This window comes from Bombyx mori, chromosome 12 (genome assembly GCF_030269925.1).
Source record: "Bombyx mori chromosome 12, ASM3026992v2".
NCBI lineage: Eukaryota > Metazoa > Arthropoda > Insecta > Lepidoptera > Bombycidae > Bombyx > Bombyx mori.
The window spans coordinates 7,877,478-7,896,717 of NC_085118.1; the positions used below are offsets into that span (position 1 = coordinate 7,877,478).

The following is a 19,240-nucleotide window of genomic DNA, read 5'->3' on the forward strand; positions in this document are numbered from 1 at the left end:
CGAGATGTAAATTTTCCATTAGGCATTGAATTTATTTTAGTAACTATTTATCATAGTAATTTTTCAAAAAAAAAATCCCTCTTTCTGTAAATTTACAACAGAATTAAATGTACGCCCTCGATCTGCTCGAGGGCTGTATTAAAAATATTCATCAAAACATTATAAGAAACATTAGTTGTAATATTTTAAATTATGTATTTAATTTTTCTAACATTCTCAATTTCTTATATATTTTATTATACCTTGTTACGAAACGAGTATTCATAGTCCATTGTTTATAATAGTGGACTTACATTGTCAAAGTTAAAGCGATGCCTGCCTAATATTATTTAAGCGAATTGAAAACCATTATCATATGATAACACATTATATTTTCAACATTAATACATATTTTAATTATTTACTTTCACTGTATTTCTTACGCATTATTATAATTTGCTAACACATATCAATGTAGTTTTGATTGCATTTATATTATATTCCTATATCGGATATCTTAGTAATCATCCCACGATCGGTACAAATTAAGTATCTAAACAATGAATTCAATCTCTCCAACAGCACCGGCGCCTATAACAGAAGTACCGCTCGATTTAGCTACAAAGTGCGAGCCTGCGGAATGCCAATTACCGTACTGCTTCTGTTCCAAAGATGGTACATTGATTCCTGGCGGCCTCGACCCTGCAGAAGTAAGTTTATCAATGAAAATTAATGTAGAACATTGCTCTGTTTGATCTTTACACACTTAATCTTTTAACGATAATTTTGATTGATCACTCGGAATATTATTAATAGTAGTACACCGTAATAAAAAAATGGTTGTCCGGCGGAGATCCGGTGTATAATATAATTATACCTGCCTTTTGACTAATTGCTTTTCTTTCTCTGTTTGAAATTGATAATTCAATGAACACTATACTAATCTCTTCAGACACCTCAAATGATAATGTTGACTTTCGATGGAGCCGTAAATTTGAACAACTTCGACAAGTACAAGAAAGTCTTCAAAGGAAAGATTAACAATCCAAACGGATGTCCTATAAAGGGGACATTCTTCTTGTCTCATGAATACAGGTATATATTAGCATTTATATAAATCAAACTACGTGCTTTATTTTCTCAACTAATTTGAATTGATCGAACACTCAATGTTGATCCAAACTTATCTTAAAACCTTACTGATAACCACAGATCGGTTAAGCTATTATTGAGATTAGTTTGTATTTGTGTATTTTGTATAATCAGTAGACTGAGTTAATCCTGGAATACATTACATAACGAGTTCAGTGAACATTATAAATAATAAATTATCGTTACATTAGAAACATTATTTAGGTGAGCTTCTACGTGAACCTAGACCGTATTTTTCTCTGTATGTTTCGTAAATTCTATTGTGTATTTTGCTTTGTAACTATAATAATAAATTAATTAGTGTGCTTGTAAAGAAAACCTTTATCATTTAAAACCTTTAAAACTCTTTTGTTTTAAAAAAAGATTTTTCTTAAACAGACTCCCTCTCCTGTCTGTCATTCAGTGAAGAGAGTATAGTTCAGTTTTGCGTATTAAAATAAGACTGTTTAGAATATTAATTTAAAAAAAGATTAAGGGCTTTAAATGTTGTTTTCTTATTATACTAGGTACAGAACACGCAATTAGGTCTTTTATTGTTCATTCGTTGTGGGGTATTCCATATTAATTTGGGATCACTTATATAGTAAATCTTAATTATTATTTCCAGTAACTACGTGATGGTACAAGCTCTCGCACACGATGGACATGAGGTATGATTGTTTTAAGAACATTACTTTTACAGTTAGCCTGTAATTTATTATGCATTAAATTGTTAAATTTAAAAGGTATAATTTTTATGGCGGAAAAGAGGTTAGTCTATTTTAGGGTATCTGAGTAACCTGACTGACCACTCAAGAGTTTGTGATTTTATTGAGGAGAGAGGGCGTCCTATGAGCCCAGATGAGTACGTATCACCGTCCTGCCTATTTGTGCTTGGGTGGATTGCAGCTTTCACCTTGTGATGTCTACGTGCTTCGGTAACAACTTAGCACTAGGGGGAGCCGTCAGATCGTTCGCATGTCTATGCAAAAAAAAGCCTTAATTCAATGACTACTGTATAAAACAAATGCCTCAATTAATAAAAATACTTTCACAAAATTTACCAAGGGGTAATTGATAGTTGTTTTAATTCGTTTTAAAGGTCAATTTTAATATAATTATTTTATTTCTTAGGTATAACAATTTACTAGAAGAGCTTTAACATGAATCGCGAAATTTATCAATGTAAACTTAATTGCACCCTTTTATGACAACTCGAAATTGTTTAAAAATCGAGATTTTTTAGTTGATTTAAAAAACAACAGGAATAGCATTCTGAATCGTAGAAATTAGTAAGAATTAGTAAGGTTCTTATCTATCTGCCATTCCAATTATGTTTTAGTAAACAAGAGAGGCAATTGTTTGATGGCTGTAATTATGTGTTTGGTGATCATTTTGATATTTCACTGTAAATACGCGCTAACGACAATATTGTGGTTTACCTGTTTGCCGGCAATGAATTAGTGAAATTAACTGTGACTGCGATAATTAGTTGGACTCAAAAATGCGGATCGCATTGTGGCTTAATGGCCGTTTATTTTCGTATGAACGATGTTTTATATAAAACGTTTTTGATAATTTTAAAAAACAAGCTTATAAAATTGTTTAAACATTTTTCAGATAGCAACAGGTACAGTTTCGCAACAGCAAGGCTTGCAAGACAAAGGGTACGAGGAATGGGCCGGTGAGATGATCGGCATGCGAGAGATCCTTAAGAAGTTTGCGAACATATCGCGGTCGGAGATCGTGGGAGCCCGAGCACCGTTTCTGAAGCCTGGCAGGAATACGCAGTTCAAAGTAAGCTTAAATTATACGATGTATATATGCCCTTGTAGACGAGCAGACTCGTTCACGGTCCCCACAGTTTTAAATGGATACCGTTGATAATTATTATCAAAACGTGAATGCGTGTAATGACTGCCAAATCCTTAAATTAGAGAAATCGGTGTAATCAAAATACTTCTTATGAACTAGGTTTTATTTTATTTGAATTTGACGTCTACAGTAAACTTATCACTAGATTAACATACTATCCAATGTTCTGAAGACAGCCCGCCGCAGAGTGAAGACAGTGCTGTAAAAACAAATAAGTAATCATAGTTCTTTAAAAACAACGTTATATAAATGAAGGCTATTTAGTATTCGTATTTTTTAAAATGGAAATAACAACCTTGCTTAAAAAATTTAGAGTTTGTAGAGATTTTAGATTTTTATCGGTTCGGTTATTTTAAAAATACGAAACTTTAGGAAAATTATATAGGAAAGATTACGATTCGTTTTCAGGTGTACTTATCTGCCTTAGGTGCAGTTTATTGGCTTTTTGTCTATTTGTTGTCAATGTTGATTCAAATAAACAAAAATTACTAGAATATACTTCAATTAATTTTAAATGAAATCTAATTAGTCCCACTGCGAAGATCTTAACAAAAAAAAAACTAAATGATTTGAAGCACGACCAATATTTATATGAAATGAGCTCCAATTTCAAGGGAATTCACATAATTAATTCGAAATATTATGCTGGTGGAAAAGTCACGTTTTCCTTTTGAAGTGGAAACAAATTATATCGACAAAGTATACAAGAAAATTATTTCCGATTCCTTACGTCGATTAATATATTGTCTTGACAACCAAATTTTGGCTTGTACACCGATAATTACCTCCGTAGGTGTCGTGCGGGATCGACGTAAGTTATTTGTTGTAATTATGAAAAAGAAAAATGTTTAACGATTTGCTGTTACGAGAAACGAATTAAGATGAATCCAAATTGAAGTCGAGTTTATTTTTCAATCCAAAACGAATATAAGAAAATCGATTGAGCGCAATGTAAACGTCGTAGGTACGTAAATAAATCCATCATTCGATTTCAACCACTTCCACGTTTGATCGATTCCTATCAATACGGGCTGCCATAGACCTAACATAGTTATTGATTGGACTTCGTTTGATACATACAATACATTCTAACATTGTATGATAAATCGGACATAATGCTATATATTACTAGTATAAAGGTCGAAATCATCACTAATTACTATTCATTATAAATTAACGGTTTTGCTAGATCCATATTTTTTTGATTAGCTTATTAAATTTACATAAAACTGTATGTATATGTGTACAATTTCGAAACCTAATAGATAAACTTACCGCAGATAAATAAAAAGGAGCTTTGTTACGTCAATGGTTTGTTACCCGGCGTTGTACGTGTACGATTGTTTGACAATTGATGCATTTCCCTTGACGGCGTGAAAAAAACAAAAAAAATACAGTTCTATTTTCGGTTTTTGCGGCGCGTATAAAATAAAATTGTAAGATCTAAAAAGCGGTTACAAGGTATAATTTATCCTTCTCGATGTAAGGATGACTGATTGGGCCGACGACCTCAAGGCCCATCTGGTGAGTTGGCATCGTCGTTCGTGACCATCAGTATTGTTAGGGGCATAACCAACCCGTTACCAACCTTCAACTATGTCAAGTTTCAACAATTTAAACATTTATACGAAATATTTCAAATGCTATTTAAATCCAATGGATGGCTATGTAAAAAAAAGATTTCCAAAATTTTTATTGATAACTCTCTAAACAAAAAGAAAAATCGATTGACGAGCGGAGGAGAAAATGGCACTTAACTGTATTGCCTGTTTATATACCTATAGATACAGCTTTTTCTTGGAACAATACCAGAAAACTTCTCTAAAGTGTCAACAACAACTATACAACAACTTTGAACTCCATTGGACCAACACTATCGAATAAATAGACCATTAAATATTAAATTTATATATTTTAGAGATGAGATACGATGCAAGAGATATATAATAAAAAAACTTTTTCATATGATCACAACAGGACATACTTATTCCGAGTCTTAGCGTAGATAAATGTATTATAATTTATAAATATTTCTTTTTGAACTTATCTTCGGTCTGAATATTTATATTAAATATTGTAAGGCTTTCACCAGCTAGGGAGTTATACATATTTTAGTACTAATTAGGACTTTGGAGATTTTAACAAGAAAATAAATTATTACATAATGTTTCGAAAGTATGTATGTATGTTTCAGGTCGTTAATTACCGTAAAGACGTATACCTACATATTATGTAAATTGATTATAATCATATAAAGACTTTATTCATAATTTTATATAAGTTGAGTTTATAAAATACCTACACGTAAATATTTTTCAGCATTACTTTTAGTTTTTAAATTTCATTTATTTTGTACGTTTTGTTAGGTACCATGTAGTTTCAACACTCACCCGTACAGATTCTCACCCATTTAATCTCTAAACAGGTGTTAGAAGACTTCGGATACATCTACGACAGTTCAGTGGGCGTGCCTCCTTTGCCGATTCCGGTGTGGCCTTACACGCTCGACTACAAGATCGCCCACGAGTGCAAGTCCGGAACATGCCCCACTAAATCGTTCCCGGGTGAGATGGAATTTTCAAAATTAATTTTCACATCACTATTTAGGAAATAAAAAGACAGCAATTATAGTGCTTCGCTTTTTTGGGATCCACATTTATGTATCAAAATTTATTAAAAGGCAGCGAATGCACCTAATGTAGTGTTTAGAAATGTATAGTTTGTACGTTTGATTATTCGTGATCTATGTATGTCGGCTATCTTATTGGGTTGAAATTTACAAAGAACTTCTGTCATAGAAGCGTTGGTCTACGACAGGTGGCTTGCAAGTCAGTACAATAAATGGAGAATATATTTTCATATATGGGGGATATATGTATATAACATATTATTATGGCTCAGATTCACTCGCAACATTAACGATAAATAACAGTGAATTTCTAAATTTCATAGACAGTAATAAATTATAAATAAAAGCTATCTATTGAAATCGATGCAATTTTGTTTTGAAAATAACAGGACTTTGGGAGATACCATTCAATGCTCACTACGTGGAATCATTCGAGGGAGGTCATTGTCCTTACTTGGACCAATGCGTTCTACATAATCACGATGCTAACGAGGTAAGTGAATAAAGGAAACTTAAATCTTAGTTTTTGTTATTGTTTACGTAATATAGTTACTCTTCTTGATCCACTAAAAGCATTAGCCACTTCAAGTACCGATGTGCCATGTAACCCATAGATACAACCCACTGAGGTTCTCGCCGGATCTTTACAGTGGGTCGCGATACCGATCCAGTGGTAGCATCGCCTTTGCTAGGGCTAGTGTTAGCAAACTCTCTCAGATTGAGTCTCGTTAGCTCACCTACCTTAATAGAATAACTCCTTAGGCTATCATGGATTAGGTAGGCAAAAAAACCTATTGTTCTAGCTCACTAAGACCAAAAGTAAAATAAATAATCGTTCCATTATCATTAGCACCAAGCTTAGTTTTCTCTTGTGTTTTGGGTACCGGGAACACACAAGGAACAGGTGCACCCACCCAGACGTTAAACCTTACTTTGACTCCGGCCGGAAATCAAACTAGGATCTCGGAGTATAGTGATCCGGGTCACTAACCACTTGAATCATTAGGCGATCAAAAGACATAAGTGAATCTGTTATTTAGAAATGTTAAAGTTAATTTTACATTAAAAAATTTATGTTGTGTTATTTAATTTCACTAAAACCAAAACATTCCTATATATAAAACAATTCACGTTAAGGGTGACGTCACTTCAGGGGGGAATCTAGTTATCCTAGCGAGACTCGAATTTTTGTAAAAAAAAAATAACTCATAGCAACTGCCGCAGTTTCTTTTCATTAGGCCCATAATAGCCTAAATTAATAATATTGTATTTTTAACAAAAATTTTGAGGGAAGAAACGTTTTGTCACAGTAACACAAAATATGTAGTATTGAAAACAAATTTACATTTAGTAGCACGGATGACTTTGTAATGTATAAGGTAGTTTTTAATTCTCTGAAAAAGTTTTATTGTAACATACTAAAATATTATTTTTGGTTTTTGCGAGTCGTAGTATATCTATATATTAATACGTGAAGCAAAAACTTTGCATCCCTTTTTACGAAAATTGCGCGGACGGAGGAGTATGAAATTTTCTACACTTATAGAGAATGTAGAGAAGAAGTGCACAATGCTAATATTTTTTTTAAATAAAGCATAAAAGGCACATTAAATCAATAAAGAAAACATTACACACACTACATACCATGTATTTGACGCACACACGCATGCATACTATTTATTGTCAAACTTTTGTTCTTGACGTCTGTGGTCAAATTGAGAATAGATTAAATATTGTTTGTGTTTATTAATATTTATTAATAATTAATTTGAGATTATAGAAGTATAAAATACAATCATAATAGTGTACAAACTTAGAATTCCAATTAATTATAGTCGAATTTCGACTACTGCGGGACCACTAGTAAGTATAATTCACCGACTGTCGCCCGTGAACACGTAAAATTCTGTAAAATACTGTAAAGTATACAAAAGTAAAGTGTAAAGAATGTAACATAAAGTATTCGAAACGTTTAGTTATAATATAATGTCATTTAAAAGAAAACGCAATATTAAATCGTAAAAGTAGTTTTAATTAAAACATGCTCATGCTTTTTGAAAGGAATTTGATTTTCGAATCCATCTGATAGGTCTCTCGTCGTACCGTTAGCGATGCATAAAAACTTATCTAGTTCGTATAACTTATTTAATCCAACATTAATGGCGTAGTCGAGGTTAGAACTGGAACGGAAGGTGCTCTCAGAAAATAATTTCATATCCGCAGAGCGAGCGGTGCACCTAACGATATCATGTTACTTTATATCGGGCTTTACTACGGGCTATTCAGGAAACGACCACGAAAAGTGGATTTTCAATTTTCGCTTAAGTTAGATTTCATTGAAATTTGTTTACGTTATATTGTTGTATTTTAGAAAATTGCTTTGGTTGATATGGTTTTGTGAAGTGCTTGTGGAATCGTAAGAGAGCGCTATTTTAGACTTGAGGTTTCACATTCCGATAGAGGCACCCGTCACGTGCGGACGTGCTCATCGTCCACTCGATCGCCCGGTCTTTGTTCGCCCGGCTTTTGTTAGCCCGGCCATTGTTCGCGCGGCCTGTGTTTGTGGTACATCTGCCGACTAAGTGCTCTTTCTGGAAGTTTTTATTTGTTTTGTTTCCTTTTGTTGTTTCTGTGTTCGTGGTACATCTGCCGACAAAGTGGTTTCCTGCAAGTATTTATTTGTTTTGTTTCTTTTCGTAATTTCTGTTTTGTTGTGCTTTTTCTTTGTCCTGTAGTAATCGCGCCGCATTGCCACCTGTGTTCAATAGAACCGCTCAGGTCCGAGAAGTTGGGGCCTCGCCGCAAGGCGAGTGTTTTCAAGACCCGGGGCCGCCCCACCTGGGTACTCAGCGATCATGGACGCTGTATTCGCGGAATTCCTCCGACTTCGCCACCCACAGCTCGCCTCGGAGTTTTTGGCCTTCAAGGCCAATCACACTGCGAGCCCTCTCGAGGACTCCGCCGCGCTCGCTGCTCCTGCGTCGCCTGTACCTGCGTGTAGAGCTTCTGCATTGAGCACCGCAGCCTCTGTCGTGCCTGCCGCTCCCGTGTCGCCTATACTGGCGAGAAAAGCTGCTGCGTCGTCCGCCGTGACCATCGTTTCAGCTGAGCGATCATCCGCGGCCTCCGTCGCGCCCTCTAAAACACCTACACTTGCTCGTAGGTCGCCTGCACCCGCCTCCTCGTGCTCCGACTCTGACTCGGACATGGAGGTCGACCTCGCCCCCGCCTCATCGACGGATGGATTCACCCTGGTACAGAAGGGTAAGAAGCGTGCCGCGGAGTCTCGAGCTCCCGCGGCCGCTAAAATTAGCAAAGCCGTGAACGCGTCGCGCCCCCGCCCTCAGACTCCCGTTGCGCCCCCAGCCCGTGCCACTCCGTCGCCGCGTCCGGTGGCACAAAATAAAACCCAGACCCCTCCCCCGGTTATCCTTCAGGAGAAGGCAGCTTGGGATCGAGTTTGCCTGGCCCTTAAGGCCAAAAATATAAATTTCACGAATGCCCGTAACCTCGCGAACGGCATTCAAATTAAGGTTCAAACACCCGACGACCATAGGGCCCTCTCTTCTTACCTCCGTAAGGAGCGTATAAGTTTCCATACGTATACGCTCCAGGAGGAGCGCGAACTCCGCGTTGTAATACGCGGAATCCCTAAAGAGTTAGATGTAGAGCTCGTAAAAGCCGACCTGTTAGAACAAGGCCTACCAGTGAATTCTGTGCACCGTATGCACACCGGTCGCGGTAGGGAGCCATATAATATGGTTCTAGTCGCTCTCCAGCCTACCCCCGAGGGTAAGAAAATCTTTAACACACAGACCGTCTGTAGGCTCTCTGGTATCGCTGTCGAAGCCCCCCATAAAAAAGGCACTCCTAGCCAGTGCCATAACTGTCAATTGTACGGGCACTCTTCCCGTAACTGTCACGCGCGCCCCCGATGTGTTAAGTGTTTGGGCGATCACGCCACGGCCCTCTGCGCTCGCGACCAAAAAACCGCGACGGAACCGCCTAGCTGCGTCCTGTGTCGAACACAGGGTCACCCCGCGAATTACCGTGGTTGCCCCCGAGCCCCTAAAATAAATCGCCGCGTCGCCCGCCAAAACCGCCTCCGAGCTTCCGGCCCAGACATCAAAGCCTCGGCACCCTCTGCGTCGCAGGCTAAGCCAGCGTTCGTTCCGGCGGCGGTGCCCAGTGTCTCGGCCTGGGCAAAACCGCTGCCGTACACGAACACGGCTACAACTCCCTCCTCCGCGATTCGTCCCGCCCCCGCGACTCGTCCCTCTCCCGCGACTTGCCCTCCGACCGCGTCCGACAATCTCGCTTTAGCGATCGACTTCTTTCAGTCGATCAACTTTGAGCGCGTTAACGCTTTGGGCGACGCCATTCGCGCTGCCTCCACTGCACAACACTTTATCGCCGTTGTGCAGGAATACGCCGACGTATACGCGTCATTAAATACGTACGTCCTCCCCTCACTCCGCCGGTAATCAATGGCGTATATAAGTAGAATAAAGCCCCTATCCGTAACGATAGGATTTTTTAACGCTTACGGTCTCGCAAATCAACGTGATCAGGTTTCTGACTTTTTGCGTGACCACCAAATTGATATCTTTTTAGTGCAGGAGACCCTACTTAAGCCCGCGCGCCGTGACCCTAAAATCGCGAACTATAACATGGTCAGGAACGACAGGCTCTCTGCCCGTGGTGGTGGTACCGTCATTTACTATAGAAGAGCCCTGCATTGCGTCCCGCTCGATCCTCCCGCGCTCGCTAATATCGAAGCATCAGTGTGCCGAATCTCACTGACGGGACACGCGCCGATCGTTATCGCGTCCGTTTATCTTCCACCGGATAAGATCGTTCTAAGCAGTGATATCGAGGCGCTGCTCGGTATGGGGAGCTCTGTCATTCTGGCGGGCGACCTAAATTGTAAACACATCAGGTGGAACTCACACACCACAACCCCGAATGGCAGGCGGCTTGACGCGTTAGTCGATGATCTCGCCTTCGATATCGTCGCTCCGCTAACCCCGACTCACTACCCGCTAAATGTCGCGCATCGCCCGGATATACTCGACATAGCATTACTAAAAAACGTAACTCTGCGCTTACACTCGATCGAAGTAGTTTCAGAGTTAGATTCAGACCACCGTCCCGTCGTTATGAAGCTCGGTCGCGCTCCCGATTCCGTTCCCGTCACGAGGACTGTGGTGGATTGGCACACGCTGGGCATCAGCCTGGCTGAATCTGATCCACCATCGCTTCCGTTTAGTCCGGACTCTATCCCGTCTCCTCAGGATACCGCTGAAGCCATAGACATCGTAACGTCACACATCACCTCGACATTAGATAGGTCATCGAAGCAAGTTGTAGCGGAGGACTTCCTTCACCGCTTCAAATTGCCCGACGATATTAGGGAACTCCTTAGAGCTAAGAACGCCTCGATCCGTGCGTACGATAGGTATCCTACCGCGGAAAATCGTATTCGAATGCGTGCCCTACAACGCGACGTAAAGTCTCGCATCACCGAAGTCCGAGATGCCAGATGGTCTGATTTCTTAGAAGGACTCGCGCCCTCTCAAAGGTCTTACTACCGCTTAGCTCGTACTCTCAAATCGGATACGGTAGTAACTATGCCCCCCCTCGTAGGCCCCTCAGGCCGACTCGCGGCGTTCGATGATGACGAAAAAGCAGAGCTGCTGGCCGATACATTGCAAACCCAGTGCACGCCCAGCACTCAATCCGTGGACCCTGTTCATGTAGAATTAGTAGACAGTGAGGTAGAACGCAGAGCCTCCTTGCCACCCTCTGATGCGTTACCACCCGTCACCCCGATGGAAGTTAAAGACTTGATCAAAGACCTACGTCCTCGCAAGGCTCCCGGTTCCGACGGTATATCCAACCGCGTTATTAAACTTCTACCCGTCCAACTCATCGTGATGTTGGCATCTATTTTCAATGCCGCTATGGCGAACTGTATCTTTCCCGCGGTGTGGAAAGAAGCGGACGTTATCGGCATACATAAACCCGGTAAACCAAAAAATCATCCGACGAGCTACCGCCCGATTAGCCTCCTCATGTCTCTAGGCAAACTGTATGAGCGTCTGCTCTACAAACGCCTCAGAGACTTCGTCTCATCCAAGGGCATTCTTATCGATGAACAATTCGGATTCCGTACAAATCACTCATGCGTTCAACAGGTGCACCGCCTCACGGAGCACATTCTTGTGGGGCTTAATCGACCAAAACCGTTATACACGGGAGCTCTCTTCTTCGACGTCGCAAAAGCGTTCGACAAAGTCTGGCACAATGGTTTGATTTTCAAACTATTCAACATGGGCGTGCCGGATAGTCTCGTGCTCATCATACGGGACTTCTTGTCGAACCGCTCTTTTCGATATCGAGTCGAGGGAACCCGCTCCTCCCCACGACCTCTCACAGCTGGAGTCCCGCAAGGCTCTGTCCTCTCACCCCTCCTATTTAGCTTATTCGTCAACGATATTCCCCGGTCGCCGCCGACCCATTTAGCTTTATTCGCCGACGACACGACTGTTTACTATTCTAGTAGAAATAAGTCCCTAATCGCGAAGAAGCTTCAGAGCGCAGCCCTAGCCCTAGGACAGTGGTTCCGAAAATGGCGCATAGACATCAACCCAGCGAAAAGTACTGCGGTGCTATTTCAGAGGGGAAGCTCCACACGGATTTCCTCCCGGATTAGGAGGAGGAATCTCACACCCCCGATTACTCTCTTTAGACAACCCATACCCTGGGCCAGGAAGGTCAAGTACCTGGGCGTTACCTTGGATGCATCGATGACATTCCGCCCGCATATAAAATCAGTCCGTGACCGTGCCGCGTTTATTCTCGGTAGACTCTACCCCATGATCTGTAAGCGGAGTAAAATGTCCCTTCGGAACAAGGTGACACTTTACAAAACTTGCATAAGGCCCGTCATGACTTACGCGAGTGTGGTGTTCGCTCACGCGGCCCGCACACACATAGACACCCTCCAATCCCTACAATCCCGCTTTTGCAGGTTAGCTGTCGGGGCTCCGTGGTTCGTGAGGAACGTTGACCTACACGACGACCTGGGCCTCGAATCAATTCGGAAATACATGAAGTCAGCGTCGGAACGATACTTCGATAAGGCTATGCGTCATGATAATCGCCTTATCGTTGCCGCCGCTGACTACTCCCCGAATCCTGATCATGCAGGAGCCAGTCACCGTCGACGCCCTAGACACGTCCTTACGGATCCATCAGATCCAATAACCTTTGCATTAGATGCCTTCAGCTCTAATACTAGGGGCAGGCTTAGGGACCCCGGTAACCGTACTCGTCGAACTCGACAAAGAGGTCGACGTGCAACCTAACCCATGCATCAGCCCGCTGAGTTTCTCGCCGGATCTTCTCAGCGGGTCGCGATTCCGATCCGGTAGTAGATTCATTCGCGAAACAATTGCTCTTGAGTTGTTAGGTCTCCTTCGGAGGCGCTCGGGCAGTTGTTAGCAAATCCCACCCCTCTTGGCTGAGCCTTTGCTCGCCCACCTGTCCTGGTGAAACTGGAAAGGCCTTCGGGCCACCAGTAAACTTTCAATCATAAAAAAAAAAAAAAAAAAAACTTGAGGTTTATTTATAAACTGTAGTTAAGAAGGAAGGTCTTTAAATTGGAATGCTTAATTGCTTTGCGGCAAAAACGAACCACCACCCTGCCGTGAAGCAGTAATGCCTTTCAGTTTGAAGGGTGAGGCATCTGTTTTAGTGTAAAAAACGGAGACCTTAGAACTCATATCTCAAGATAGGTGGCGACATTTTCTTTGTAGATGTCTATGGACTCCGATAACCACTTAACATCGGGTGGGCCGTGAGCTCGTCTACCCGCCTAAGCAATAAAGAAAAAAAAGAATATCCTGAATTTCTCTAAGAAAATTCGGGTGTGATTTGTGTTATTTATTATCTTATTTAAGCTATTTTTTATGATCTCAAGGGCATTTCTGCCGCGTAGCACTCGTGAGAGTAAGACTAGAGTTATAAAATTGTCTCAGGACAACTGACATATCCACGCTGAAATGTCTTTGGCCACGAACAGACACTTTACACTAGGTGAGCTGTGAGTCCGATTGTCTATGTGGCACAATAAAAAGTCGGTTATCTAGATAGGCAAAATTACGATTAAAATTGCTATAGTTTTTTTTACTCTTTATTAACATTTCACGAACCAATAGGTAATATAAACTTTTGTAAATGTATTTAGAAATATGATATCATGTTCGTTCTGAGTAATTAAATCGGCGTGCCGTGTAAACGTATCCTTATAATTTTATTATTAAACAAAATAAAATTGAGGACATAATTTCATTAAGCATTTTAACGTACGTGTTTTTGAAATGCGGGACCTTATAAAGATATATCTTCCGTTTATATCATACATTAATCTTGTTAGTAGAAAAGGCAGCAGATTCGCTATATTTAAACATTGTGATCAATCTAAAAATAATTGTATCTGTAGAACACAGTAGTGCTGTACTGTCTGGTTCCAAATAAGATATGACCTAAAGGTCTCTGTCACCAGGTCATAAAATAAAAATAAAAAAATGTTCTGTCTGGTACTGTATCTCTGAGTTCGCATGTCTTTTGTTTGTTTGAGTTGAAATTAGCGTTTTTATTGGCACTTCAGGGACAGTTTTTGTTTTAGTACTATCGTTGTTCGGCCTCTTTCACACGTTTACAGGACAAAATGCCCGAGCTCACGATAACATCTTAAAATAAAACAATCGATTCATTATAATCCTACTCATTAATGTCCAATCAAACCATAGAGGCTTTCTTTTTACGAAATATGAGAATTATCATGGAATAGGGATTTTAGATTATTTGCGCTGTAAAGTTTTATTATCTGTGTCGTAGTTCTTATTTTTTTATTTAATATGTTAGTCAGTCCCGCTAAAATTATATATACATATCTATACCAATATTATAAAGCTGAAGAGTTTGTTTGTTTGTTTGAGCGCACTAATCTCAGGAACTACTGGTCCGATTTGAAAAAATATTTCAGTTTTAGATAGCCTATTTATTGAGGAAGGCCATAGACTATATAACATCACACTAAGACCAATACGAGCGGTGCACTAATAACCTCCTCTTTTAAAGTCGGTTAAAAAGCGTGATTTCGGAACCTTAAATAGCTCCTTAATATTCTATTATTCAAAAATATTTTCACCTTCTACGTAAATGAAGTCGTGGGTAAAATTTTGCGTTATGCCAAAGTAACTATTCCGCACGGACGAAGTCGCGGACAAAAGCTAGTATTAAATAAGTTCTTTAAAAACATTCGCCCACTGAGTTTCTCGCCGGATCTTCTCAGTGGGTCGCGTTTCCGATCCGGTGGTAGATTCTGCCAAGCACTGCTGTTGCTAGGGTCAGTGTTAGCAGCACTCCGGTTTGAGCCCCGTGAGCTCACCTACACACGTTAGGGTGAAGCTGAAATAGCCTCTCAAGGCTATCAGCATAGGTAGGAAAAAAAAAACTTTCTGAAATTGAACACTGTACAACACTCGACGCCTTTCCGTGAATCAGATTTCCCAATATTCGTAAGAGTATGTATGCAATATGCTTTACCTTTCCCTTTGACATCTTTGATGCTACGACTCACGTATTTTCGGCGTGTGTCAGTATCAGCGAGCGAGCGCATGTACTCATATAAGTTAGTTTCCGTTTTGTGTCGTGCGGTTCGGGATATTTATGTGACTTAAAGAAAAAAGTTAAGCATTTACACTGGTAGGCAGCGGCTTGGCTCTGCCCTTGGCATTGCTGAAGTCCATGGGCGACGGTAACCACTCACCATCAGGTGGGCCGTATGCTCGTCTGCCTACAAAGGCAATATAAAAAAAAAAGTGTAAAGGATTGAATAATGTGTTCGCGCATATATATTTTTTGTTAATTTATCAACGGTATTTAAGACACGTACGACAAGTTGTAGTTAATGGTATTGTTTGTCTAACTATCTGGCAGTAGCCTCCAGGTGCTGTTCTAGCTTTATCCTGACTGGTGGGTGAGGCTACTTGTCCATAAAACTCTCGTCATAATCGGTCCAGTGCATACGGAAATTAGCGAAAGCAGACAAAGAACGTTTCGAAAGATACAAATAATCTGATCTTAGTAGAGGCAATAAATTTTTTAATAAAAAAGAGGATTTTATTTATAAATCAGATCAATTCTATTTAGATATATAAATTACTTTTACTGGTGGTAGGACCTCTTGTGAGTCCGCACGGGTAGGTACCACCGCCCTGCCTGTTTCTGCCGTGAAGCAGTAATGCGTTTCGATTTGAAGGGTGGGGCAGCCGTTGTAACTATACTGAGACCTTAGAACTTGTATCTCAAGGTGGGTGGCGCGTCTACGTTGTAAATGTCTATGGGCTCCAGTAACCACTTAACACCAGGTGGGCTGTGAGCTCATCCACACAACTATGCAATAAAAAATAATTAAGGAACTTTATATACGTAATGCTTTAGGTATTCGAATGGTTACAAGAAGACTTCAGTCGTTATTACGAGCAGAACAGAGCCCCATACATGATGCCGCTTCACACCAATTGGTTCCAAATCAAAGAACTTGAGCTTGGTCTACATAAGTTCTTGAAATGGGCGGCAGATCTGTAAGTTAATTTTACGTTTTCTTTATCAAACATCACATTGTTTAATTTATCTGTCGTATTTTAAAGAACTAAGCGAGTTTTAAAATTCCTTTATCTCCCAATGTGATATTTAATGTTGTATTCGTGAATCGGAATCGAATAATCACACGATAATCATTAAAATATATCCTTAATTTCAGTTTCTTTAGCGACACTCGTTTCTTATTTCGTTAGGATCGGTTGGAAGAGATTCCTTGGAATTTGAATATGATTTCCTTTCTATTTGACATTACTATTGCATCGTAAGATATATTTTTTTGTAAACGTAAATAAATGCAAACTTTATTACAGGGAAGACGTATGGTTTGTAACAATGACACAAAGTTTAACATGGATGACGGATCCACGACCAGTGAAGGCGCTCAACAACTACGAAGCGTGGCGTTGTGACAACAAAGAGCTGCCTTCCGCTCCCTGCAACTTGCCTAATAAGTGTGCTCTTTCGTTCAAACAACCGGATAGCAATTTCACTGATACAAGGTACATGGAGACTTGCAGCGAGTGCCCTAACCAGTGAGTATATTATTTTGTGCAGATTTTTGGAACGATGTTCCTTATGGGACGATGCGGAGGGGTACCCTAACCGGGAAAAAACGCCCGTAACGTAAGATTTTTATTAGTAATGCGCACAGTGTACGACTTAATTTTGTAATAACGTACAAATAATTACATATTTTTTTATCATTCACTGACCACGATCTCAGAGCGTTTGTTTGCGCAATACACTAACTCTTATGCAAACAACCGTGAATGAAGTGTACCACAATAATTTCGCACGTTACCGAATGACCGTGGGTTGCGAAACCTCCAGTTTTATTTTATTGATACCTCGAATAGAACTTAAAATTAATATTTTTATAATAAGGAACTTCGTTCCTATCCGGTGTCCCACGACACCACACATCTTTTTTATACTAGCTTTGAATCACGATAGTGCTCACTGTCTACCTGCTAATAAGTGACTACAGGAGTTCATATACATCACAACCTGAGCCCTGAAATATTTTAAGCACGTTTCATTTTCCCAGATACGTGGACGAGCTCAGGAGGTAAGTGGTTACTGAAGCACATAGACACCACAATCCGAATTCCGCCACATTTGAGACGTGAGGTCGAGGTGTCAATTATGTGAACGCATTACTGATTCGTAGTTCGTATCTCCCTACCTGTGCGTAATTATGCAAATTTTCAAAAACACTGTGACAAAATTGGAAGTTAGTTTAAAACTGTAAGGAGTTTTACGCAGATAATATAATTCTTATCATCCAGCTTTAATCTACTTAATTCGCAATCTTAATTCTCAGGTACCCGTGGCTAGGTGATTCTGGTGGATCCGGAATACCCGGTAAGGATAATTATATACCCGAGAACCTTAAGAGGAAGTAGGAGACCTTTAGCATAATAGCCCTCTATAAATGTACCGACTATAATCTATTCGGCATATTTGAAATTTTACGTCACTTCCGGAACCCAAAGGGGTCCTCCCTCATAACACAAACGTTATGTGGACAAAGTTCTGGAAGCTTCGAATAATCACCTCAAATTAATTTAAAATATATTTTGCGTATACGATCCCATTAAAATATATAATAGGTATTTTGAGAGGAACAGAAATATTGCTATTAAAATGAGGCTTGTGAACAGACAGAATGAACATTTGTGCGTTGGATGTTTATTCATTAAACATAAACTAGTATTTTAATTTGACGAATACGGTCGTTTTCATGTCGATTTTTTTTAACATATTAGGTATTTTAGACTATTTTTTGTACAATAAATTGAAATGTTGAAAAACAAACGAGCATTGTCACATCGCATCATCCATTCCGATAGAGGCACCCGTCACGTGCGGACGTGCCCATCGACCACTCGATCGCCCGGTCTTTGTTCGCCCGGCTTTTGTTAGCCCGGCCATTGTTCGCGCGGCCTGTGTTCGTGGTACATCTGCCGACCAAGTGTTTTTTCCTGGAAGTTTTTATTTGTTTTGTTTCCTTTCGTTATTTCTGTGTTCGTGGTACATCTGCCGACAAACTGCTTTCCTGGAAGTGTTTAATTGTTTTGTTTCTTTTTGTTATTTCCGTTTTGTTGTGTTTTTTCTTTGTCCTGTAGTAATCGTGCCGCATCGCCACCTGTGTTCAATAGAACCGCTCAGGTCCGAGAAGTTGGGGCCTCGCCGCAAGGCGAGTGGTTTCAAGACCCGGGGCCGCCCCACCTGGGCACTCAGCGATCATGGACGCTGTGTTCGCGGAATTCCTCCGACTTCGTCATCCACAGCTCGCCTCAGAGTTTCTGGCTTTCAAGGCCAACCACACTGCGAGCTCTCTCGAAGACTCCGCCGTGCTCGCTGCTCCTGCGTCGCCTGTACCTGCGTGCAAAGCTTCTACATCGAGCACCGCAACCTCCGTCGTGCCTGCCGTTCCCGCGTCGCCTATACTGGCGAGTAAAACTGCTGCGTCGTCCGCCGTGGCCACTGTTCCAGCTGTGCGATCATCCGCGGCCTCCGTCGCGCCCTCCAAAACACCTGCTTGTAGGTCACCGGCGCCCGCCTCCTCGTCCTCCGACTCTGACTCGGAGATGGAGGTCGACCTCGCCCCCGCCTCATCGACGGATGGATTTACCCTGGTACAAAAGGGTAAGAAGCGTGCCGCGGAGTCTCGAGCTCCCGCGGCCGCTAAAATTAGCAAAGCCGCGAACGCGTCGCGCCCCCGCCCCCAGACTCCCGTTGCGCCTCCAGCCCGTGCCAGTCCGTCGCCGCGTCAGGTGGCACAAAATAAAACCCAGTCCCCTCCTCCGGTAATCCTTCAAGAGAAGGCAGCTTGGGATCGAGTTTCCCTGGCCCTTAAGGCCAAAAATATCAATTTCACGAATGCCCGTAACCTCGCGAACGGCATCCAAATAAAGGTGCATTCATCTGATGACCATAGGGCCCTCA

The 19,240-nt window shown here is 41.0% G+C and overlaps 1 protein-coding gene across 2 annotated transcripts in view; it reads left to right on the forward strand.

Moving 5' to 3' along the window:
* The window catches only part of LOC101746257 (chitin deacetylase 1-like), a 30,079-nt gene extending 11,648 nt beyond the window's left edge, over nt 1-18,431 (forward strand). For both annotated transcript variants that reach the window (XM_038014313.2, XM_062671427.1), the window contains exons 4-12: nt 562-689; nt 932-1,074; nt 1,739-1,781; nt 2,731-2,907; nt 5,411-5,549; nt 6,004-6,107; nt 16,127-16,269; nt 16,600-16,821; nt 17,613-18,431. In XM_038014313.2, the coding sequence (XP_037870241.1) occupies nt 562-689; nt 932-1,074; nt 1,739-1,781; nt 2,731-2,907; nt 5,411-5,549; nt 6,004-6,107; nt 16,127-16,269; nt 16,600-16,821; nt 17,613-17,694 (1,181 nt within the window). In that variant the 3' untranslated portion in view covers nt 17,695-18,431. The remainder of the gene's footprint in view (nt 1-561; nt 690-931; nt 1,075-1,738; nt 1,782-2,730; nt 2,908-5,410; nt 5,550-6,003; nt 6,108-16,126; nt 16,270-16,599; nt 16,822-17,612) is intronic.
* The last annotated feature ends 809 nt before the right edge of the window (nt 18,432-19,240 follow it).